The 26,334-nt window shown below is 35.8% G+C and overlaps 1 protein-coding gene across 4 annotated transcripts in view; it reads left to right on the top strand.

Annotated features, from left to right (window-relative positions):
• Positions 1-26,334, top strand: part of LOC149955534 (tyrosine-protein phosphatase 10D-like) — a 50,582-nt gene that overhangs the window by 23,611 nt on the left and 637 nt on the right. For 3 of the 4 annotated variants that reach the window (XM_090165314.1, XM_090165316.1, XM_090165315.1), the window contains exons 3-25: positions 9,816-10,065; positions 12,434-12,715; positions 16,845-17,129; positions 17,214-17,489; positions 17,552-17,652; positions 18,017-18,446; positions 18,535-18,678; positions 18,880-19,005; positions 19,061-19,203; positions 19,686-19,827; positions 19,892-20,170; positions 20,709-20,990; positions 21,063-21,190; positions 21,380-21,472; positions 21,552-21,618; positions 22,536-22,753; positions 22,825-23,017; positions 23,081-23,258; positions 23,587-23,863; positions 23,940-24,197; positions 24,409-24,557; positions 25,115-25,250; positions 25,319-25,424. In XM_090165314.1, the coding sequence (XP_090021440.1) occupies positions 9,816-10,065; positions 12,434-12,715; positions 16,845-17,129; positions 17,214-17,489; positions 17,552-17,652; positions 18,017-18,446; positions 18,535-18,678; positions 18,880-19,005; positions 19,061-19,203; positions 19,686-19,827; positions 19,892-20,170; positions 20,709-20,990; positions 21,063-21,190; positions 21,380-21,472; positions 21,552-21,618; positions 22,536-22,753; positions 22,825-23,017; positions 23,081-23,258; positions 23,587-23,863; positions 23,940-24,197; positions 24,409-24,557; positions 25,115-25,250; positions 25,319-25,424 (4,543 nt within the window). The remainder of the gene's footprint in view (positions 1-9,815; positions 10,066-12,433; positions 12,716-16,844; positions 17,130-17,213; positions 17,490-17,551; positions 17,653-18,016; positions 18,447-18,534; positions 18,679-18,879; positions 19,006-19,060; positions 19,204-19,685; positions 19,828-19,891; positions 20,171-20,708; positions 20,991-21,062; positions 21,191-21,379; positions 21,473-21,551; positions 21,619-22,535; positions 22,754-22,824; positions 23,018-23,080; positions 23,259-23,586; positions 23,864-23,939; positions 24,198-24,408; positions 24,558-25,114; positions 25,251-25,318; positions 25,425-26,334) is intronic. The other variant, XM_090165317.1, reaches the window with a different exon arrangement.

Raw genomic sequence — 26,334 nt, 5'->3', positions numbered from 1 at the left:
GTTTCTCGGGGGGAGGGAGGCAGAAATGTCTAAACAATTTAAACTTCAAAATACTGGGGTTCCAAAACTCCTGGCACTGCTGGAAGGAAGTGGCCAGACACAAATTGAGTATTTTACTTCAAATCGCTTGGAATTACTATTTCAGAACACACAATGCATTCTTCATTGCGGCTAATTTTATCTTCCGTGAATAATGGATAATCGCTAGATAAGGGATTATTCTCGTGACGTCATGACTATTGGGAACTTGTAGTGTACTCATCCCCAATTTCTTCTATAAATCCGCACTTAAGTAATGGCTGACATCTTGTAGGGTTTGTGAATTAACCCTTCATAGATTTACCTATAAGTTTAGGGCATACCTCATGTTTCCAGTAATAAAAGGTTTCTAGACCATATACCTGAAATGTGTGTTTTTTTCAACTGGAACTGGTCCTTTGATTTCTCTTAACAACTTATAGCTATAGCGAGGGCTTCTTTAGTGACTTTTATTTTGCGACATAACAAATAATCGTAAGTATATTCCTGATTAGGTTAACCAAGAAGTTATATTAGTTTGATATGAAGGCATTTGATTAGTTTGATATGAAGGCATTTGATTAGTTTGATATGAAGGCATTTGAATTTTAATGCTTCGTTTATCAAAATTCTTTATTGAAACTCTTGATTATTTGCTTAGCGTTTTTTTGCAAGATAAAGTTATTTGATCAACCGATAATTATACAGGATGGTAGTTTACCCGAAACTGCCTTTATGTTGCGTTTTATTAGCAGTAATTATCGTCTACATTTTAAGCACCCACAACCGGAACAACTGCACTTGTGTAAACGGTCACACAGGAAGTTGGTATGTAATCAATATGAAAGTAATTATATTTTACACATCATTAACTACCTTTGACATTTGATCGATTAAATTACTTCTTTTAACGATGTTTGAGATTTACTCGTCTGTAAACCCAGACTGATTATTAATAATGAGTTTAATTGACATGAGTACGTATTCTCAATTTCCTTGGACCATGCATTAATACTACTTACCGGATCAATTGATTTATAAAGGCACATAATTACTTTGCGTGGTGTTCTGTATCTAATCATGAATAAAGTAATTTTTTTATTTTAAATATGATTTAATCTTAATAGAGGTAACACTCTTACGTTATTAATCATTATAACCCCTGAAAGGTAACCAAATAATCAAGAACTTTACACGATGGTCCCTAATACAAGACGGAAAATTTACCCTTAATGTGTATATATTTATGAGGATGATAAATTTAGCGAATAAGTAGATTAGTCCATTATGAAAATGGATAATAAAGCTAAACCCGAAACAAATTTGATACGAGTTTCGCGTCTTTTTGTTTGCTCAAAGACCTATCGGTACGAGCTATTGGTAAGTTCTTACTTTTCTTCAAATTTGTTTAGGGTTTAGCTTTCTTATCCATTTTCATAATGGACTAATCTACTTATTCGCTAATTTTACCATCCTCATAAATATATACACATAAAGGGTAAATTTTATATTGTATTATATTATATTGTATTATATTGTATTATATTGTATTGTATTATATTATTATTTTTTTATTTTATACGAGTTGGTTGGCTTGTGATTTCTGTGCTATTTTGATTTCATTCCCCTACAAAGACAATGTGTGGCAACGCAAAACGACGTTAACTTATCGACATTATTATTCCAACTACAATTGTAGTTTTCAACTTTATATGAAATGAATTTAGAATTAGAAAAGTTGGCTTTCTATAGATATTTGTACGCATTGTAACCCGGCCATCTGAATTAATGGTTTCAAAAGTCGCTCGATGACTTAGGCCTAAGGTGGGTATTAGCCTAGCTTCTTATCTTATCTTAAAACCACTTCTTGATAAATTAAAAATTCATTTAAATTTAGAAACAATTGTTTAAAAAAATCAGAATAATTGAGTTTACGTGTATTATTATACAACGGAAATAGATGGTGTTATTTTGGATCAAAAAAATCCCATTTATTCCATCAGGTTTAACAGAAGCTAGTGATTAGCGCTAGTTACGTTACTTAGCACACGATTTTCCCATTAAGTTCACACTCCCTTTAAAGGGAATATAACCTCAGTTATTTGGTGTGGAACACCAACATTTGCAGCTTTGGCCGCTTCTGCCTTTGGCTTTAGAAATGTTTGGCGCCACTGTGCAGGGGAATTTTAAAAAATTAAGGGGTCTTCCATAAAGATTGCTTTGCAGGTTATATTCCCTTTAAATAAAGTTTCAAAATAAAAAAATTATGGAAATGGGGCGTTAATGATGTGCAATTTCGAATTTCGTTCAAAGAAAAACTCAACATAAAGTTGAATTTTGAAGGTGCGCAAAATTTCCTTAACGCTTACGGAAATAGTGCAAGAATCCAATTTTAGAACAATAATAATTTCAGAAACGATTTTCATAAAATGAGGTTATACCGCGAAACAGTATGGACATAATGCTTCTATCAATATTTTATTCTCACTTGAGAGAATATTTTAATTATTTTCATCACACACTTTTTTCTTATTATTCTCTCGGCAATAATTTTTAGTTAAATATAGGTACCCGTTCCGAATAGCGGGGTACCGACTCCGTAATAATGATATAGTTGAATAATAACTTCACTCGTCTGGTATTTTGGTTTCCACGCGAGCGACAAGACCCGAAGTACAAGGTGACACGCGTCGTTGATTGTCACGCGCAAGTGAACGCGCGGCGCTTGAATCTCGAGCAGAGAATTCAAGAAAAACTTGGCAGAGATAGCTAAGAAACGGAAATTTTGTTGATCTTTTGCAAAAGCTTTCATCTCTCTTGTAAACCGACACAATTCGAGCCGTGAGATTGGTTTTGAAATTAACATTAATTGGTATGCACGTTCGAGGTATTCCCCTTTTTCACTATAATTGTAGAGTATCGATGTCGATAATTTGTTGTTTACGCTAGCCACCTTGGCGATTTAATTTTTAAATTTCGAAAGCGGTGACTCGAATCCGATAAGAACTATTGGTTCAACCTTTTGTAATTTATTAAGGTAATGTTTTCGGTATTTAAACAATAATTTCCTGACTAAGTTGTACAATTATATTAATTTATAGTGCATTTCTTGAAGCGTAGGCTATTGCACCGTGAAAACTTAGTCTAGTATTTGGTAATATAGGGGTTTTCAATTCGCAATTTACGAAACCTGGGAGTGGGTTTAGTTCCCAAAAATCTTAAATTTAACAGCTTAATTTGAGCCCTTTTTTGTAAGTTATTGGACGATTGGAAATACCTAAAATTACCGAAATGATTCTACTATCACTGTTAATTTAAAAAATAAACTATTTTTAAATTTTAAAATGTTTAATTTTGAATTATTTCCAAAATAAGAATACTAGTAACAATAATATTTTGTCCATCGTCTGTTGCTTTTGCGTATGAAATCAAAGCCGCCCAGGATACACTTAATTTAGTAGCAGAATTAATCGACTAATTTACTTAGAGTGGCTAATTTTCCGGAAAATAAACAATAACATATTACTTATTAAGGGTTTTTATTCTATACTAGTCTAGAGGTTTAGTTTTACTTTTGGATTCGATGAAATGAGGCGAAAATTCCGCGAAATTGAATATGTGAGCAATATTAGGCTAATCATGCAATTAAAACCTTTTTGTTTTCCGGAAAAATACGGAACATTTTTCGGAAAAAGGCCTTCGAAATTTTCCGACATAACTAAATTTACTAAATTTTAATCAATGTGTACGTCAAAAAGGTAAGGATAGCCCGTCTTGTACATAAACAGAAATCAATTAAATACATTGATTAATAAGCTTCTTTAAGACATTTAGTTTGAAGGACATCAATCAAGATGACTGTGACCGTTTTTTCTCTCGGTTCTTTACAGAAATCGTTTCGCACCCTCTTGGCCTTTTAGTTAGTGTCTAGCGGCTTATGACACAAGATCCATCAGCGGCGTTGACAAATGTAGTTTTCGTTAAACCAAGAATGCATTCATTTCCACTTAGAATGTCTATGTTCAGTCAATTTTAAGTGTTGCTCCCAATCCACCTCACGCTCTAACCGGAAGCTTTTTCCCCTAAAATCTAGGAGCAACAAACACAGCACCCCACACAAGGAGAGCGCAGTCCGTCAAAAGTTGTGCATTTTCATGTGTACAGTGTGCTTTAGCACCGGCATTCGTCGGAAGGGGAACATTCGGAAATTGTCTTCCCCCAAACATAAAACGTTCAGCGTAAAGGATCGTCCAATGAAATTTGTACACAAAACTGCGTCAGCTTGTCCGAACTCCCAAATCTGCATAAATTTGAATCAATGGCTCGGGAATTTGTTCTAAAAAATGATAACATTAGTGATAAATACAATGCTAACATCAATGTTGTACCATAGAAACTACAAGAGGAATAGAAAGAGTCGACGAAAAGTGTTACGGGCTCGGTACGGGCAAAGGTTCTCCGTTCATTTCCGCTTGAATCTAATTGGCCGTCATCTCCAAAGCTTGTTTTTGATTGGACCAGAGATAACCGGAAATGAAGGGATAACCTTTTGCCCGTGTCATCTTAGTAAAGCACGTACAAAGGCAGGGCCTTCTATTCCCGTGGTAGTTTCTATGGTTACACTTAGCCGATTTTCCTCTTCTAATTTGAACGTAAATAACTAAATAAAACATTAACTTATTAACTAACTAGCTGTCTTTCCCTTGTGTTTGTTGCTCCTACCAAAAACGGATCCGATTGAAGCACACTGTTGCCGGAGGAAAATTCTGTTTCGATGCCCGAATATTGTCTCAACGTGGCCATTCTCCCAAATAATAAATAAATTCGTTCTTGGGTAAACTAAGAGCTCCGTTAAACTTGTGTTTTCTCCAAAATTTTCATTTTAGCCAAATATTTTCCGTCCTTATGTCAGCATTAACGTAGGCTCTTTTGATTCCTGTTTATTTTTATGAGGACAGGAAATGAACTTCCTCCCCACCGGCTGCTTTCGGTGATAGCTAAACGTAGACCAACGCACGCGATACTTTATTGCTGTTGACCTAGACTAGGCTTTCACCCGATATTCGTTTGTTTGACGTATATTTAGCGCGCGCTTCCGCGAATGAAATATTTGGTAGGGCGCGAGCAAATACTTGGCTAAATGCCGATTCTATCTACTTTTAACGATTGGAAAAACTGTACACTACTTCAATTCGCGACCGAAGCGGTGCTAGCTTCTCGGAGGTAGCGCCTAAGATCTTCTGCAAAAGACCAATTAAAAAAATCATATGAATGTTTTTTCTTAAATAAACTTATCAAAATATAAACAAACGATGCAAACATTATATTAAAATGAAAGTATCATAATTTACGAAAAACGATGGGGGAATATTTAAAGCGTCTGCTTTAGCCGCTATACCAATCTAGGTTTCAATGGTGAGCCACAGGGGGCGTAGCGATAGCTTTCGGTCGCGAATAGTCCCTTCTTCCGCTACGTGGATTGCTGTATGATATGTTTCCGGTGGGCCAGTTACTTGATTCGGCTTGCTAGCCTAAGAAACCAATTATAATCCATGCTCAAATTAAAATAAGTCAAATAGGTTCGTGACATTCACTTTATAAACACCAATTTTTTTCTTATTGCTGATTGTTTTATTTTATTTCAAACCCGAAAATTTCTGATGGTAAGCTTTGATGCCAAAAAATCTGTTTAAGTATTTTTGTTTTTCACGTTGACGCAAACATTGGTCATTCTTAAAATTATTTTTTCGTGAAAATACGCCGCCATGTTAGCGTATAAAATCAAGTAAATAAGTCTGCTATACCTCACTACGTAAAGGTACCCTGTCACGCCTTAAAACTTTATTCGTTCAATAGATGCATTCACATTTTGCCTACAGGGAAATATGCAAAAAGGGGCGAAATCCACCCGAGGTACCTTCCTATTTAATAATGTTTGAGATAGATGGCGACACTATAAAGTTAATGAAAATTTACCTTTTTATAAAGTTATTAATTAATTACTAAATTATAGTACTTAAAATTCTTATTAAAAATATATAATTTTTGTAATTTAAATTAACAATTAATTTTAACAGTAGTTAACTCTCTCCGCCATAGATGGCACTATTATACAATTTTAAACTATCTAGTCAGGGAAGAGACTTTTATATTTTAAATCTCGACAAAACCGTTCTCCACTAAAAACTGAAAACTTAAAACCAATCATTTAAAATAAAAATTATGACGTCATGTTGCATCAGAGCGCCATCTACTAACAAAGTCGTCTTTGCCTGTTAAAAATTGTAAATTATCTATTGAGACATTCACCATATTTGCCCTTTGAAAAACAGCCTACAAGGACCATATAAGGAGTAGCTTGCATTATGTATTAATACTTCCTAGCGAGTCGCTGAATGGTTTTTATTGAATTGTCTATTCCAAGTTGCGCTTTATAGGACAGCGGTTTATAAAAATCATTGAGAAAATGGTACTGCGAGTGCCTGATCACTCCCTATAATTGGTGTACCAGACTGTTGATTTAATTATAGTAATTAGTGTTTACGTAACTGATTACACCTTTATCATTACCAAACGCTAATTTTAGTATGAATGCGTGTAATCGGTATACAAGAGTTGAAGGAGGTGAATAGTGATTAGAATTTCGGGTTACTGTTGCAAGGAAGGTGTATGGGCATAATCTGAGCCGTGTAGGGTTAATGGAAATGTTTTAACAATTATTTCTGTTTCCGTTTCAGACTTCAAATACTAATATTTTTGTTTTCTTGTAAATTAAATTTTTAAAATTGGGTTGAAAAAAATTTGCGATTTTTAAAGTTTATTTAACATAAACCAAATATATTACTTAAAAGATATAGTTTTGGGTGTTTGAAAAATGCAAAAAATTACGTTTAAAGTTGGAGCACTAAAATAATAAATATTAATATATGGGCCTAAGAACCTTCCAATCTTGCTTTTATAAGCATAGATACCAGTGTGGAAAAGTTCATTAGGCAAATGATGGCCTGGCTAGGGGAATCCGTAGTGACCCTATCAAAGTAGCCAAAGATAAGTAATGCACTATACAAAGAATATAAAGCCCCAGGAATGGAAGGATTGATATTATTGGCCGCGTGTTTTGGTTGCGTTAGAAACTTCCGGCAAAGCAAATCAGAGTAACCGGAAACGGTCAACGCAACCCGGTCTCTCTTTAAAAACGAGAGGCGTAAAAGTTCCACTAGACGGAGCTACACCTTCCATTCCTGGGGCTTTAATTCTTTGCACGATAGCTTCGATCCTTAGAGATGAATTGACCAAGGAATTCGAAGCAGCTACAGAAAATCAATTGAAGAAATTGAGACCAACGTTATTGCGTAGCTGGTGAAACCCTTTAATCTAAGATTGTGTGGAAACTTTCCGTTTAAAATGTCCCATACGAAGATTTGTACCGAAGAAGGAAGATTTAAAAAAAAAAAGCCGCCGATCAGTTTAGAAAAATATTTCGGAGGCCGACTTTCGTTTTCCCGACAATATGTGATGGAAGTAAATTAATGTTTTGTGGTGGCCGGGAGTAGTGGCTCACTCCTGTAATCCCAGGCGTCCGGGAGGCAGAGTTTGTGGATGGCCGTGTGAGGACGACCACTAATCCCCCAACGGGTGGTTGTCATACTTCCGCCACGGGTGTCCCAACCCTATCCCCAAGTATCCCCCCGTTGGCGTGGCCGTAACACATATCTCGCACCTGATTAATCAAATGGACGAGCGGACTGAATTGTCCCACCCGTCACAATCGCTCATAACAAGCTTCTAAAAAATAAAAAATAAATAAATGTTTTGCGGCGTTGTATCGTTGACTTTGACTTTTAAAGCAAGTGTCGGCTTGACGTGATGTAGCTATTTTTTCAATAGATGTCGCTAGCGTCGAAATAAAAAAGGCGGTACTTATAGGTACCACTCACGTTGATTGGATCGTTTGTAAATTGGTTAATAACACAAATTACAGCCATTATAAATAATATTTTTACACGGGATATATAATTTAGTTTAAAATCCACTAATCATTTGGCTATTTAAATTTTAGTTTCCTTTGCCGTAAATACATGGCACCAGTTAAGTCGCGTTTTTCGAAGAATTGGATAGATTTACGGCCATCTCTAATAACAAGGGTCTTATCATAATACAGGTGGAAAATTTAAAGTTGAATTATCGGCAACAGTAATATCGCCCGCGGAAAAATTCTGGGAGCACAAGGTCAAGCCCTATTTATTCAATATAGTCGTTAACTTTCAATTCCGTTAAAGCGTTGACTCGATTCTAACTTCCGTTGACCGAATGCGTAACAGCGAACGCCTTTATCCATACTTTTTCCGTAATTAAGGGTCCAATAAACCGTATCGGCCACGTTTAGGCCGCATTCTCGCTTTCCCACCACGTGTAAAACACCCACTTCCTTCTTAACATTACAGGCTGCGGAGGAACGAAATCTCAAATATTGCAATCCCACGTCGTGGTGCAGCTACTCGGGTGAAGGTTTAATGACCAGCAGATTGTTTTATCCGAGTCCTGAACCGATTTGAACTTTTTTCTCTTCAAAAACAATTCTAGTTGATGATAACAAAACTTAAACCGGGAGTTTCTTAGGTGGCTGAATCAATGAGCACTTGCGAATGCCCACTTCACTATTAATAAAAGAAAACAATTATATTTCTGTTAAAACTATTACCCGCATAAATCATTCGTGAAAAGTTGATTTAATGATCACTTGCCTGGAATTTGTTCTGGTTAAAATATAAAAAATCCATCAATAAATAGTTTTTCTTATAAAGAAATTTATAATGTAATGACCATAATGATAGTCTATATCTAGTAGACGGGTAAGACTTTTCCCGTGCAGCTCTGATTCCTTGAAATCTTTGACATTTGATTCAATTTTCGTTTTATTCTGGTTTTGATTTAAATATACAATCATAAATGAAATTATTATGAATTTATACTTGTATTTCCATTTCATAAAATGAATGTTAAAAATTACTCTAATGGTAATACTTTTGCCTTTTGTTGAGTTACTACGGTATAGTCGTAACATTTTTCTAAGCTTCATGTAAAGAAAAATAAATGTAAAAAGTATCTATTTAAAACTCTTAAGCGATATTGAATTTTTAAAGTTTCTAATTTCACCGGAAAATATTTTATTAAAATTTATTTTTTCTTCAATTAATACATTTTAAATATAATGTTTTTAAATTAATCTAAATACCTAATAATTAAAAATTTACTGTATACTACACGTAAAGTAAAATACTAATATATCTTTAATATTGAAATCGCAGCAAAAATCGGTCCCGAAAGTAAAAATTCAACACAAATACAAATGCAAGTTCAATAATTAACTCGAAAGTCTTGAAAATCCGACTGTGATCTCCGGAAGGACTTTGAGATAAAAGAATCTTCCATAACTGACCCCAAACTTCGATTATATTTATCGATAAAAATCCATTTGAGTATCTCTGGCATTCTATAGTGTTTCAAAAACTGTTGGAGATTAAAAACAGGTGCAACAAAATGGGAAAATATACCTGTCCGACTATCGCGCAATTTTCACTTACCTGTACAATACGGGATACCTTTACTATCGGTGGCATCCGCATTCTGAAGTGTGAGCTTTATTACCTGGGTGGTTTCATTCGTCATAGTGCGTAGGGAAGTTCACTGACCCATTCCCTCTTTCACTTTCTGTCGCCGCGTCCATTGTTTTAGGAAAGCTATTCATTTAAACAGTGGCATTATTTACAATTTTCTTTTTTAATTTTCTGTTGCAGTCCACTTCCGCTTCCGACATCGAGCTTCACCTTCCGGAGGAGCTGTTGCGCAGCCAAGATGGCGTCTTCCGCTTGGACTACACGCCCACCAAAGGGTTCCCGGCTCCCAACTTCACGTTCCAGGCCTTCGAGGCCGCTGAGGGCATCATCATCTCGGACGCCTACCCGGGCACCGAGTACACTTTCCAGCTTTACTATTCCAATGACACTCGCAGGAACCTGCTCGCCTGGAGAGGACCCGTCATCACGGGTAATAAGACCTTGGACAAATAATAACTGGTCTCGAAACCTAAGCAAAATCCCCGGTTCCACAATTTACATCGCCAGTCAGCGCTCCTACCGAGAGAATCGCGAAATATTTATATCCAAATACAAATCACGTGCGTAAAAATGTCAGATGACCCGCATTCCGTCGTCTGCTCTGCGGTTTTTAATGGAAGTGAGGCTTTTGGAATTTTAATAGGCTTTATATTATTCAGTTATAATTGTAAATGTAATGATTTAATTAATTTAAATAGGAAGTTCGCTTTAATGTTTTTGCGTATCTAGTTTGTGTGATGGTTTAAATAGATTATGAATTTAAAAATGCCTAGTCAAAATGGAAATAAAAATGAAAACTTTGCTGACAGTGAAGAGCTAAGAACGCTAGGCTCAACGTCGTCCGCTAATATTGGGCACGTGTTTAGTATTTTGATAGAAATATCTCCAATACTTGACACTACGACGCTACGAGCGACGCGGCCGCTAAAGCACCAAGCGCGCCATTTGGTTTCGGGTCCAGGAGCAAAATTTGTCAAGCCTACATTATAAACAGCAATCATAACCTTATTTCCAAAACAAAGGATAATGTAAATAGCTTTCGAAAAATGTTGGTGGTTTTCGCTATTTTCCGATGCACTGTTAAAATTATTGAGCGCGTGCGTTTTTATTTTTAATTTTTGAAGGGAGTGCGTAAAATCATGCGAACCCCTCTAATATATTTGCAGCGCGTGCCAAAGAATTAACACATAATTTTATACACGTATTTAAAAGCTAGAGTGGTAGGAAATTTTTAATTTCATTCTCTCCGCAACAATTTATGACGTCAACAATGTGTAAAATTGTTAAAAGTAAATTTTTATAGTATATTTGCTTTATGCGAAATAAAATACATATTTTAGAAATTCAGGACGTATATCTTACGATGTACCCTCTTTATCACAAAATTCGATGTGTCCAAGCTGACACTATCTCTTTAAATAAATCCAAGTAAAAATAATTTAAATTTATATACGTAACTTTCTTCAATGTTAAAACCAATTTCAGACCCAATCCTTGTTCAGAAAATACTGAAAATCTCAGATCCATATAATATGTTCTTAAGTTCTTCTCCAGAAGAACACGAATGGCTTCGATAGGTTCTTTGCATCCAGCACACATTTAGTCAGAGCACGTTAATCTAGACATTAGGTCATCCATTGATGCACTTACTTTATTCGTGACAAAGCCCAAGAAAATTGTTATTTCTTTTACAGAAATGCGTTCTTGAACCATTTCCGGAAGGCCATTGTTAATTTTAGAAAACTTTTATTTGATCGTTAGCACTTCGTACAATTTTTTATCATCCGTCATAATAGTTTAGAAGACCTTTATCTATAAAGGCTGATGGTTACGGTGTTTGGAGGTTGCTATGGTTCTTGACTGCGAACAAGTGGCAGATGTCAATAGCTCGATCTCTCTTCAAATCGGCCGCTTCGTTTCGGCTCTGTCGATGAAGCGATGTTATTTCGTTTGCTTCAAGGTCAAAACGTCTCTGAAATTACGATTTTCATATTTTATCGAGGTTTTCTTTGTAAATCGAAAGAACCTGATGTATTAGGAAACAATTTCAAACCCATTAACCCTCTATTTACCGTCATCATCAAGGAAATAAAATAAGCTCTTATTGCCAGAAAAATGTAACCCTGGGTATTCGGAAGATATTTTTATGTCTGCAGGCCTAAATGCACGCGAAAAGTAAATAAAGGCTTTTTGTTAGTACTATAGGTACCATTTTAAATTAAATTTTATTATATTTGCCAAATTTTACTATTGTGGCATTAAGTAAATTGATAAATTAAAGACGAAGGAATCGGCCTGGTTTGGAGAAATTAAACAAAATAAAATTGCGTTTTTTGTGCACGTTACTTCGCGGCACGTATTTATTGTCCAATGGTGCACATATTTCTAAATTTAAAAATATAAGCCATATTTGCTATTACAAACATTATTCATATTACATTACACACTATCTAAAATACTGTTCTTTAAATTTACTCGTCGTTAACTTATACCATTTGCGTACTGCAATCAACAGTACCCATTCGAGCCTGAATGAAATGTATATAATGCGATGTAAATATAATCTTTACTTTTTTAGTGGGTTTTTTTTTAGTTTGCCAAACGGTACATAGTATTCTGGTGTTCAAGTATACAAGTACAAGCAGAGTTTCATAAATATAACTTTTTTAATGTTGTTTATTAATATATCCATTTTGAGGCATACTTTGTAACACCCAATCTTTGGGTCGTACTCTAGTGGAAGCGGCTTTTGATGTATTTAAAATGCACGTTGACTTATATTCGTTGTGACGTTTCAGAACCTGATCCGCCGTCCAATCTGTCCATCACCATTCATTCCGGAAAGAAAGCGGACATTTATTGGGCGCCTCCATTGTCCGGAGGAGTGTCCGGCTTTAGGCTGTCCATCGTGCCACTCTCTCCTCAGGACGATTCCTCAGTGCGCAACATGCATTTGAAGCTGGACTCGACGCCCTTCACCGTCAATGATTTGTTTCCCGGAGCCACCTACGAAGTCAACTTGTATTCCGTCTATAATGGCGTCGAGTCTTCAGTCTTTATCTCGTCCAATTTCACAACCAGTAAGTTTTTTAAATATATTTCTCAAATTAATCTCTGTTGAGAAATTTTAATAAAACCAAAAATATATACCTATTGAAATAGCTATATTTTTCTCGTTCATTTGATGATGGGTTTTCATTTGATGAAATACCGTCCTTAAGGTTTTTTTAATTTTAAAATTAAATTTTCGGCTTTTATTCTGAACGATAATTTTATCGCCCCTAATTTGTGACGTCATGGACTAAGGTCGGAATTTTTCCCACTGCATCTGGTAGATAATATAGTCCCCACTATCCTACCAAGATGATTCTTGTAATATCCTTGCTAGATAATATGGTTTTTAAAACCATGAAAGCGTCAACGTACAAAATTCAGTAGTAGAATCCCATAATTCTATAGTAGATTTTTCGGATTTGACCAAGGATTCAGTAGCAACTACATTTGGTATGCAAGCCTCAACTCTTTTTTGGGGATAGCAGCCAATGAGAAATTACGTGTGTTCAATGACGTCAATCACCACTCTAAAATTCAAATTGTTTTGGCGTTCTACTAATTATTTCTAATTAACTACGAAACGGAAAGCAACGAAACTTAATATTTGTTTATCTTAAACGTAAGCGCTTAGTTTAATAACCAAATGGGGCAAAGAATAATTTGCAACTTACTCTTATAGCGGATGACAACATGTGCTTATTTAAGATCCCAGTGTCTTCGATTTCACATTTACAGCCAAAAAACCATTTGCAATGATATTTATAATTTTCTACTTTTGCGCTCACAAGGAGACTACCCGAGGTGGTTATCACGGATTTTGTGGAAACTCGGGGGTTCGGTAGACCTTATGGTAGTATGAAAATTGCCAAAGGGAAAAGTTGCGATGGGCTTTAGTTTTCCTATGGCAACCCAAAATGATTTTGACCTCTCCATTTAAGAAAGCATGGGATTTTCTCGGTTACCCAAATTTAGCCAAAATCATTGATCAATTTTACCCAAAATAGGCAATTTGTTTTTTTCAAAGTACCCTGTTAAACCGAGCAAATCCCATGCTTTTTTAAATGGAGCTTTTTGGTTTGTGAGATCAAAAATGTTTTTGGTTGTTATTGGAAAACTAAAGCCCATTGCACCTTTTCCATAAGGTCTACCTAACCCCCGAGTTTCAACAGAATCGGTGATAACCACTTCGGGTAGTCTCCTTGTCAGTTAAAAAGCCTCTTGTTTATAAATGTAGATCGAAGGATAGCATCTGTAAAGAACGTAGCTGCGAGTCTTATAGTTCTCAGCGGGATACTTAGCCCACGAACCTTGTTTCGAGAAGTTAATATCCCACTGAATCGTCATTCTTTCGCTGCTGAATTTGTTTACAAATCACTTCCTCATTCTTGATCTTCTGTAGTCTAAGCTATCAGGTCTCAGCTCTCGTTCCCATTTGATGTTGATGCATGTGCAATGATCTATAACGATGCATTGATGTATTCTTTAAGGGAAAATACAGGGTGTCCTAAATCCTCCCTGTAAAGTTATATCAAAAACTATACGGATAGAGTTGTAACAGTAGTGGTTTCGTCTTTTGGGAGATCATCAGTACTGTTTAGGAAATCTAGCTAGTCTCAGAAATCTGCGGATATCAGTAAAACCATAAATATCATATAACCAATAATTAATTCATAAAGATTTATTGGCAATTTTTTCGACATTGACATTTAAATTTGCAACCCTACTGAGAAATATATTATCGTCATTGATAGTAGTATATTTCGCTTTGGATATATTTAGACCCTATAGACACAGTGCTGAACTACACCTTGATTACACAATAACTATGATAATCAGTTCGGCAGTCCTGTTGCTAAGTCACTTTTCTCATTTAAAATCACTTTTTTTTTAAATTCTGTTACAAAAAGTAACTTATATTAAAATTACTCACTATAACTTTTTCGAATTTTTGCGTTTTTAATATTGTGTTTTAAAAATCTCCTTCTAAACTATTAAACTAAAAAAAAATGTTTATTTTAAAAATCCCGCCAAAGACTAATTCTGTAGCTTGTTCATTTTGGCGCTGCAGCTACGCTTGGATGGAGCCTGAGCATTTAAATTCGTCTGCTTGTGTTTTCAAGCTGAAAAAGCATTAACTTTTAAACTTTAGTTTTTCTTCTATTTTAGTCACTTTTCAGTCGCTATTTTTAAAATGGCTATAGTCACTTAATTCGCTAGATTTTATTGTGTGACTCAGCAACAGGCCTGGTTCGGTGAGAATTTTTTCTAGTTGCCATACTTACATATTTGTTTTACCATAAGTAACAGAATGATAACTTAGTTGCTGTACATGACATTTTGGTTTTAAAAATTAAACTTTTATAAAGAAATATAAAATTTACAAGAGCCAACAAAATATTATAATTATAATAAAAATAGCCTTCGTGAGCTTCTTTTCGTTTTTATTTTTATCTCATAATGAATCCAAGGTGCAATTATATTTTCGAGATTGCAGCGAAATTGGACCACAACCATTCTTTTCGCAATATTGATGGAATAGGAACTGTTTCGAATTGTGGCATATTTTGGGAAATTACCTCAACATCCATCGATACGCTCCTATGGCGCCTGTGGAGTTCGCAGTACTTAGTTGCGCAACCATGAAAGATGAATACTGCTTCCATATTTAATTAGCAAAATGAGCGCGTACGCCCGAGTTTAATCAACTTTCTCCAGGAAAGTCGGTCAACGTTGGTGCTCGTAGGAAATTCCCCTTAGAGGGGAAGCGCTTTTTCTATTTCAGTAAACATGGCGAAATCGCTTTTATCTATTCCAGGTAAAAAAATGATTTATTTTGAGGATATCTCTTTCATTAATCTCAATGAAATAGCCATAATTTCAAAAGAAAATACGTACATTGATAACTGCGCATTATATTTTAACGGTAAATATTTTAAACTGCCAACCAAAATAACCCCAAAGGTTTTAACAAACATAATAAATTATTAAATTATTTAAAAATAAAAGTATAAAAATAACCCGTTAAAACATTTAATATTTTGGAGTTTGCGCTGAATTTCAGGGCGTTTTGTTCACATAAAAACTTTATATTATCTTTCCCTCGTACTAAATTTTTACCTGTCGTAAATTTGGCGATTTGTGACGTAATTATTGCCTCAATTATCATAAATGGCTAAATTATCATCGCTGACGTGGTCTAGTTTGCATAATGAAATCATCACTTCATATTGTGGCATATGTTCTATTTTTGCAGTTCGCCGTCGATTTATTTCAAACTATGCTTTCTACATTTAACTAGCTTCGGTGTCGTCTTAATATCTTCAGCACACTTCTTACGCTGTTCCCTATTACCAGTTTCTCAGACTAGTGAAGATTTCAGGAATTGAGATATGAAATGCGCGATTCTTTGATTTCTTTCTTGGCGAGAAGTTTATTTACTAGATTCTCTAATATCGGCTGAAGTACCACGTTGCATCACTTAATAAACATAAATTTAACCTGTTTTTTTAAGGATTTTTTTCTTATTCGCGTAGTGTAAGATATGATCCTTAAATAATGACATATTATTAGTTCACAACACACCGCAGAAAATTGATAACTCTGGGAGCTTGATTAAATTTTTAAATTGCTCGGATTTATTGTCCAGAGAAAATTTAGCAAAAATTACAAAGACGTTGAACGATTGAACTCCTTTCGATTATCCGCTTTTTTAATGGTTAAAGCATCGAATTGTTTTGCTATTCTCGGAGTGTAAATTTCTATGCTAGTTGATGTCCTAAAATAACTTGATATTGAAAATTACTGTAGATATGAATCGATTGTCAAAAATATACTAAGTATAGCTGATAAATTGCATGGAATTAGCAATGGAGTTCTTTATGAGCTCATTTCTACCAATTTTAGGCCATTGATCAGCAAAATGAATTTTTAAAATATTTATTTCGATTAAACTTGGTAAAGAATCTCTTATGGAAACCTATTTCCTACCCATATACCATAAATTATGTTGATATGCAACGACGTCATATGGGTGGATTGCTTTACCTAATTTATAATAAGATTTAACCTTTAATCAATTTAATAAAATATAATTGTCTATAAATTAAAAACTCGAATTACCCAATTTTAAAAAACCTCGACTTTTGTAATTGCCAGAGCCGAATACTCCTGGAAGATTCATCGTTTGGTTCCGAAATGAGACGACTTTGTTGGTGTTGTGGCAACCTCCTTATCCGTCCGGAATATTTGACCAGTACAAAGTGAGCATCACGCCTCAAGACGCCGTCACGTCCATCCTGTACGTGGACAAAGAAGGGGAACCACCCGGACCCGCTCAAGCCGCCTTCTATGGTCTCGTGCCAGGCAGAGCTTACAACATTTCTGTCCAGACAGTTAGTCAAAAGCAAATCAGTACTCCAACAGAAGCTCAATATCGTACTGGTAAGCTAAAATATCTTATTTTTTTTTATATCGAAAACACCGATTCGAGAAGCCTAAGAATACAAACTTATTCGATAATTTCAGTACCTTTGCCACCTACTAACGTGACGTTCGACAAGAACACGGTGACGCCTGAATCGTTCGACGTGAGATGGGAGCCTCCCAAAATGCTGTCGGAGTTTGACAGGTACCAAGTAACCCTCAATTTGAATCACACCATCAGACAAACGATAGGTCACGATGAGAAACGAGTTGCCAACTTTGACGTTGATTTGGAACCGGGAAGGACGTACGAGCTGGTGGTGAAAACAGTTAGTGGAAACGTAGCTAGTTGGCCTGTTACTGGAAATGTCACCACCCGTAAGAAAACGACAGTCATTTTTCAAATTAACGAAATATAACTGAAATTGCTATATTTGTAGGGCCTTTACCAATTTTAAATTTAACTTCAACGTCAACCATTGCTGGCGAAATATTTTTGGAGTGGAAAGCCGATAACAGAAGTCTTCAAGATTCCTTCAGTGTAAGAGTTATTTTATTGACATATCTAGGCTCTTAAGGGAACGAAATGCTTAACATGATTGCGTTACGTCCTGCTCGAATTAAAAAATAGTTTCTTCCAGTACAATTTAATAAAAAAATTGGCAATGACCTAAATTGCCTCCATTCAACGATATAGTCCCAGAAAACTACCCCTCTCCAAACAAATATATCGTTAATGGATTAGTTTTTGAAACATCGTGGTAACAGAGCACACGCTTTTGACAATTTTATGTAAAAATTGCTGAACGAAGAAGTTAATAAATTGCTTTAGAATGATCGTAAACGAGCTGCAATCTTGTTGTTTTGCAAATCATTGAAATTTATCAATTTTATTTAATATTTAGGTGAAATATAATGGTTTGGAAGCCTTCAATTCAGACGCCAATACAGAAATTGTGAGTGAAACCAGCTTCCGTCTTTCGAATCTTCTGTTGGGTCGCAATTATTCCATAAGTGTGTCGGCCGTGAGTAAAGGAATTCCGAGTCAACCTGTCGTGATTTATCAAGCCACGCGGCCAGCCTCGCCCGTCATAGAGCTGGTCGAACCGGCCGAAAAGGGTTGGAACATCTCGTGGAAGTCGGACGTCACCAGCCGACAGGATTCTTTCGCCGTCATTTACACGAGAAACGACACGAAAGATAAGAATGAAAAGACCACCAAGAACAATTGGCTCGTTCTGGAGGACTTATTTCCTGGCGCCTCTTACGAAATTAAAGTCTATGCTATCAGCCACGGCTTGTGGAGTGATCCTCACGCCTACTACCAAACAGTTGGTAAATTGACCCATTTCATTTTTAAGAAAATAATTCGTATTGGTCATTTCTCTATCATTCCTGTATGACTTTTTTTAATATTTTTCAGCTCCGAAACCACCTGAAAATTTACAAATTGTTAAAGCGAGTAATTCTACCATGATACTAACGTGGACTGCTCCAACCGATTCCCTGGTGGATCATTACTTCGTGAGGCACCGTCCTTATGGCTCAAGTGTTTGGAAAGAAGGAGGTAAGCTTCGACGCTGTGTTGACGGCAGCATTTCCATTATACATCCTATTCATTATGAGTTGGTTAGAAATATCATCGAGTCGTATAGAAAATGTTTAAAAGTAAAAGTAGAATTAGATTTCTGTTTTCCAACAATTTATCATTATTACGTCTTACTAATCGGTGAGTAAGATGACGTTTTCTTTCATTTTGTAATTGAAGGTGTTGTAAATGCTACTTCCCACGAGATAAAGGATTTAATAGCTGGGGAGCGGTACGTTGTTCAAGTGGTATCTGTCAGTGGCAAAGCGGAGAGCACGCAAGTCAAAGAGGTGGAGCAGATTATATGTAAGCAATTAAAATTTTCCTTTTTGTATGTTTTTAATAATTGTGACTCTTTCAGATCCTAACGCCATCAAACACGTCAGACACTTCCTGGATGCGCAGAATATTACTTTTGCCTGGCTTGTTCCCCCTGGAAGGGTTGACTATTATATTATTGTGTACAACCCAGTGACAAATCCCAATGACCAGCATTCCAAACAAGTTAGTAAAACGATACTTTCAAGCGGATGGCAATAATTTCCCCAACTTTTAATAGGCCAACTGCTCGTTACATCAACTATTCATTACAGCAACTGCCCAAAACACCAACTGCTCCTTACTCCAACTGTTAAAGTAATGAGCAGTTGGCGTTCTGAGCAGCCCACAACGCCAACTAAATTCCGCGATACAACAGTGGTGGGCAAAATGGCTTACTCATAGCCTCAACTACTTAATCATTCTTCAGTGTATCTATGGCAGTCTGAGTTAAAACTCCTACATGTAGAGTGATCGGGGAATAATCATAAACTTAGTACTAGCACCTAGCGGCGCCACACGTTCACTACGCTCTCATGCTGTGGGCTCATTATTGCTCATTACTCCGTAAAACAGGGTGTAATCTGGTTGCGGTAAAGAATAGTCGGGGTTATGGTACTTACTCCTTCAAATGGTTCTTACTTTCTTAACGTAATATACTTTTATAGATTCCCGACAACGGAACGGAAGCGGGAAACCCTATCAGCGTTATAATTGATGACCTTAAGCCAGGAGAAATGTACTCCTTCCGATTTTACGCCGTTAGTCACGATCTTAGGAGTGAAGGAGTTGGAATACAGACAAGAACGAGTTAGTATTTATGCAAATAATTGTTGTCTACAATTCAAGGGTTTAACATGTTCTTCGTTTTCAGTGCCCGTCATTGACTCAGTCGTAAATATTGTAACGGACGAAAGGGAAACCAAAACGTTGGGCATCAAATACACTCCAACGCCAATTAGGTCCGTCGTGTTCGATCGATATCGTATTCAGTTAAGCGATGAATCAATTCCGGCTCAAGAAAAACTTTTCAACGACACCAATCGCTTGGTGTTGTTTGACAATTTGGTGCCAGGGAGGTTGTATAAAATTAGCATTTGGACCATCAGTGTTGGAGTTTACAGCGTTCCCATTCATAGACAAGCACGATTGTGTAAGTTTTTGAAGTTAGCACTCATGTCAGTTCTTAATTAAATATTTTATTGTGTGTTGGAACCAGGTTCAAAATAGCTACCATATTCGTTATTTAATTTACCGGTATCAAATAAGTGAAACTTGAAAACTATATATTTATACAATTGGAATGCCTAAGGACCCTTTGTTACCGTAATGCAAATGCGTCTGGAGAAACGGGCGGACTTAAAGCTGTGTCAAATCTAAAACTATTTTAAAAATCATTGGCTGACCCCGGCGCAAAAACTAAGCTCGTTTTTATGAGAATCATCAGGGTGTCTTACTTAAACATTCAGAGTGTTTATATAGAAATAAATAGTTTCCTGGTAGAACTTATGAAAACTAACCACTCTTACGGTTCACCATTTCAACTTACTTAGCTATCCATAGCGCTTAGTTTAGAAATTCTGAAATTGTAAATTTTACTTTACTTTGTTAGAAAAGAGAAGTCTCCTTTAATATTATTTTTTAACTTAATTTTACCATTTAAGAAAATTAAAACTACATTTATTTTGCAGTTCCGGAGCCTATTAAAGAAATCACTTCGATGGTGGTTAGTGATACCGAAATAACGTTATCGTGGGATATTCCTTTCGGTGACAAGGACGGATATGAAGTTCAGTATCAAGACCATTTTGGAGGATTAGTTCAAAATGTCACATTCGTGGAGAGAATCTCTTATAAAAACCTCAGGCCTCACCATAACTACACTTTCGTTGTGACAGTATTAAGTGGCTATGACACTGACACTATTAGGCGCAGTTTGCCCTTGTCCCAAACATTCCAAACCCTAGAGTCAGGTAAAGGGTTTCTGATTAACGAAACGTTTCTATTTGTTAACTTTATTAAGTTAGATTGTATTTTTACTTCAGTGCCAGGGAAGGTTAACTACTTCACATCCGTTGACGTTAAGCCGAATGAAATTACTCTTAAATGGTCTTTACCACACAATGAACAGAATGGAGTTCTGACTGGCTACAAAATTACTTACTATAAGAAGGTAATTGTTTTCCTATTTGAAGTCTTCTTGCCACATAATCGTTTGGAAAATCCAACCCGAATTTTAAGTGGACCGACATTCAAATTCAGGATTCTATACCGATAAATTACTCAAATTTAAACGATTACTGAGTTCTTTAATTTCGTTGAATGGAAAAAATTCATGTGTTTTAATTTTACTTCGTTTCAGGGTTTTCAAACTCAAAACTCTCAAAACTTCCAACCTTCAGAAAAAGAAGGAACAATTAAAAATTTAACTCCTGGAAAAACATACGTTTTCGAGGTAAAGTTTAGGATGTATTCTAAATAATATTATTATTATATAATATAATATAATATAATAATATTGATATTTTATTCAGATCCAAGCGCACACGAAGGTTGGACCGGGAGGGAAGGCGCAATGGGAAGAAACTACTCCAATTTGGGGTAAGATAGTAACATGCTATATTAAAAATAATACATTTGATTTACGTTTTGGGTGGTGAATGTTTTTAACCATTTGAATAATAAAATTGAGGTCATCAAGTTAGTAATTCCAGTTATTAAGTGGTAAATTTTTCCAATGTGTAAGAAATTAAAATAACATATTTAAAAATGTAGGCTGATTAGTGTTCGTATTGGGCCCCCGACCCCGACGATTAAAAATAAGTCTGGTTGACCATTTTTAAAATCAGAAGATTGGTTCCTTTCTTCCCGTTTTTCGTGGGCCCACGTTTGCCGACGTGGTTTTCGCTTTCTACACACAATCCCCAAGAGATTTGTGTGTACCTGGCCCACGTACAGTGTAGCCGATGCCGATGCCGCCGTTTTCCATATAACTTAGGTTTAGAAGGGTCAGGGATATCTCAATCGAAAGGAAATATCATGCCCTCGCTAGCCCCAGCCCGTTATGATTTTTGCGGACAAAATCTGAAATCGGATAGCTTAAATCAGGTGCTAGTTTTAGTAGCGTAGTGTTAATTTTTTTGCTTTAATCAGTGGTCATGTTTATTGGGAAATCATTGTAACGGATTTTTCACGAGGTGAGTAACACGTTGAATGGGATATTGTTCTTATGTGTAATCAAATGTCCGTGATTCTTGTTTAGTTTTAGAATTGTTGTCTGGACTGCAGAGTGCAGTAATTACTTACTTGGAATCTTGAATAAAAACCTATAGCTTTCATTTAAGTCAGTTATCTATAACTGAGGAATTTTCATAATTCATACAAATAGTTTCCCATCCCCATCCCCGACTTTTTTAAGGCTGATAGGGAAAAATGATAAATCCCTATAACTGCCTTCAAATGTTAGCGTTGTTAGGCTCAATGAATCAAGGTTTTATACACCCAATTCTTTTCCGTAGCTCCACCACCACCGGCAGATAGCTTGTTTCCAACTGAACTGTCAAGAACCGCACGCACTATTAAAGTTCGCTTCCATAAGAACTATTTTTCGAATAGTTATGGTCCAATTATCGCTTACGCTATTGTGGTGGCCGAAGATGATACCAAGGATTCGAGTTCGAGAATATTGCCAACCTGGAGTAATGTGCAAGACTTCTCTTTGTGGCCACCGTATCAAGTAATATTTATAAATATATATATATATATTTTTAAATTCCAAATATCTTGAATTCAATTTTGTTTTCGCAGGCAACCGAACCCTACTATCCTTTCAATAGAACTCTGGTTGAAGATTTTACTGTTGGTACTGCAGATTGCAAAGGCGCTAAGGGCTACTGTAATGGGCCATTGAAAGCTGGATCAGTTTACAAAATTAAGGTCAGAGCATTCACAACCACAGACCAATTCACGGACACTGTATATTCCTATCCCATTCAAACTGGTTAGTGTGATTTCTATATTTTCCGCTGATGCTTATCAATTCTAATTGATTTGGTTGTCTTAGAACCAGATAATACCGCCTTGATTGCCGGAATTATCGTTCCGATCTCGCTACTCTTATTGGTAGCCATAATTTTGATTGTTTTGAGGCGTCGTCGGGTCGGTCCTTTCACCAAAAAAGGAGGCGCTTCTCACAACAAAGATGACGCTTTATCTATTCCTGAAAGTGAAATGATCACCACGTAAGTATTTAATGGGAATATCACTCGAGGTGAACATTTAGAAATTGCGTTACCCAATGAGCTTACCGTATTGGTGCATGTTTAAACCAACTTAACCAGGGTTGCGTTCCTGATTAACGCTTACTCAGATTGTATTTAGAATTTTATAGTTCATAAACAATAGTGAACGCTTAATCCTTTATTTGATAATAGAGTTACGGTTGTTTTTACCAGATCCCCAGTTACCTATTAAGTCGGTATGACGCTAATATTCTAGCAAACTAAAACACTAACATATATCTTTTAGCAAATTATCACTGTATATGACGAGCTGCTATACCGTGTTTAGTGTTTTTTATTACCCTGTTTCTAGTCGTCCAATTAAACTAAAAGATTTCGGTGAGCACTACCGAATCATGTCAGCCGATTCGGATTTCCGATTCTCGGAGGAATTTGAACTTCTCAAACACGTCGGAAGGGACAAACCGTGCACGGCCGCTGATCTTCCTGCCAACAGACCAAAGAATAGATTCACCAACATTCTACCTTATGACCATTCTAGAGTTAAGCTTCTGCCTACAGATGACGAAGAAGGCTCAGATTATATCAATTCAAATTACATTCCTGTAAGTTACAAAAACCTTGCTGTTAATTTACAATCTTGTTTCCCTTATTTCAATGTGATTTTTTGTGGATTTTAAGGGCTTCACTTCTCCCCGGGAATTCATTGTAACACAAGGACCTTTACATAGCACTAGAGATGACTTTTGGCGGATGTGTTGGGAGCAAAATTGTCGCGCAATAGTAATGTTGACGAGATGTGTTGAAAAGGGTCGTGAGAAGTGTGACCATTACTGGCCTTTCGATACTCAACCCGTGTTTTATGGAGATATACAGGTCACAATTCTTAATGAATCGCAGTATCCAGACTGGACCATTGCGGAATTTAAAGTTTGCAGGGTTTGTAAATATTCAAACCTATAATTACACTTAGATTTAGTTTTTTAAAGTTAAACTTTTATGGAATTCTGGAAATATTATTTTTCTGAGGATAGGTATAACTCAACACTCTGTAGCTTTTAGTAGTTGACACGATTAATTTTCTTGTAAACGTTTAATTATAAAGTTCAGTTTCATCAAAATAGGTGTTAATTCTTAATAATATTTTTAGGGGGATCAATCAAGAATCGTTCGTCATTTTCATTTTACAACGTGGCCAGATTTTGGAGTGCCAGATCCTCCTCAAACCCTTGTGAAATTTGTAAGAGCATACAGAGAACGCATAAGACCAGATCATCAGCCTGTAATAGTGCATTGCAGGTATTGAAAATGAAATATTTAATTTCACCAGATGAAATAGTTTGTTCAGGCTAGTAGCCCCCTCAAATGAAATTTTTATTTGCCACTTCCCCCCTGACCCCTCAATTTAATCCATTCCCCTCAAAGAACATTATCTGCTCCTCCATCTTTATTAGTTTTTTAAACTTCTATTCGTTGAAATTTTCCTTTTGGACCACTTGTCTTTGTCTTAGGTTTAGATCGTTATTTATAGGTAATTTTTTCTTAATAAAATAAAATTTGTAGAATGGTCTATTTCAGAAAGCCAGGGTTTTTTGTTGAACACCAAAAACATTTCATGGCGCCACTTATGTTAATTTTAGAAATTAGGTAACGAAAAAAATGTGCCCCCTCACCAAAAGCTAATGCCACCTTAACGAAATTTTTCTGGCTACGGGTCTGCAGTTTGTTTGCTACTATTTTCCAAAATTTCAGAAATTTTGAAAAATTATTTAGTGCTTTTAATCTGCGATAATGAAAACCTTTAAGAGAAAATGGTTCTGTGTTCTCATTTATTCAACTTGTGTATTCTTTCGTAGTGCGGGAGTAGGTAGATCCGGCACTTTTATTGCGCTGGATCGAATTCTTCAGAGTATACAGAAGTACGATTTTGTAGACATCTTTGGACATGTTTACGAAATGAGGAAAGAAAGAGTTTGGATGGTTCAAAATGAGGTATAAACCCTTTATCGTTTTACTTATGTACTGACAAATAAGCGACATTGTCTTTTTATATTTTATAGCAACAATACATATCTATTCATCAGTGTTTGCTTGTAGTACTTGAAGGAAAAGAAGACGTTATCGATATGTCAAGACCAGAGGCTCATGATAACCAAGGATTTGAAGGTTGGTATTAATGGTTGAGGACTTTGGTATGTTCTAGTCAGGAACCATGTTACGCCTAGGTGCGCACTAAGCCCGTGCCTAAGGCCCCAATTTTTATCGGGCACATTTTGCTAACTCACGAGGGGGAGTGCGAAATGTAACATTGCAACTCTTTGCGTTAGGTATCGAGGGGGTGCATAATTAGCACTAAAATCAAGTGATATGAAACCAATTCCCAACTGGGTGAAGTTATTAATATGATCTAACGTCATAATGGTGGTATATGTAGTCCATAGCACCAAAATTTTTATTATTTTGGTACTTTGAATAAGAAACATGTAGAAAGCAATTCGAATAATCGAATTTAGCTTCATTCTTAACTTTGCATTCGTTCACGAAGTTGAATTATTGAAACATATAATAGTATAATTTTTTTCTCAAACTTGGAATGTTGGCAGGTGTAATTTTTTTGCAAGTTTCAACTTCCCGATTTTTACTAAACAAATAATTGATATGCGTGGTTGAATTTCAGAAAAAAGATCTTGAAATATCTTTGATATATTAAACTGCAGATTTGGGTTCATTAAAGAGTGTTCTCCAGCTATATCACCTGGAGATGGTTTCTCGGTTTTCCGTAACACATATTTTTATTTAATTCCTGTTATCATCATTTAGGATATGGTAAACAATATATTTAAATATTACTGAGTGTGTGGGCATGACATTGTGAAGTTTTCGCACAAAATTTTAAAAATAACTGTCACAATTAATGTATATCACTAGTTGTTTGCTATGTATTAACTCCTCAACTTGTTGGTTTGTATCAGATATTAGCCATTCTCAATACCTCATCTTTTTTTTTAATTATTTTGGTCGCTCGTGAAAACATCCTAGTGACTCATTGTATCAATGAAAGCAGGAATTGATTTCT

This window comes from Leiobunum rupestre, chromosome 2, assembly GCF_980474605.1.
Source record: "Leiobunum rupestre chromosome 2, qqLeiRupe1.1.hap1, whole genome shotgun sequence".
Lineage (NCBI taxonomy): Eukaryota > Metazoa > Arthropoda > Arachnida > Opiliones > Sclerosomatidae > Leiobunum > Leiobunum rupestre.
The sequence above is the reverse complement of the archived record's forward strand: the minus strand, read 5'-3'. Positions and strand labels throughout refer to the sequence as shown.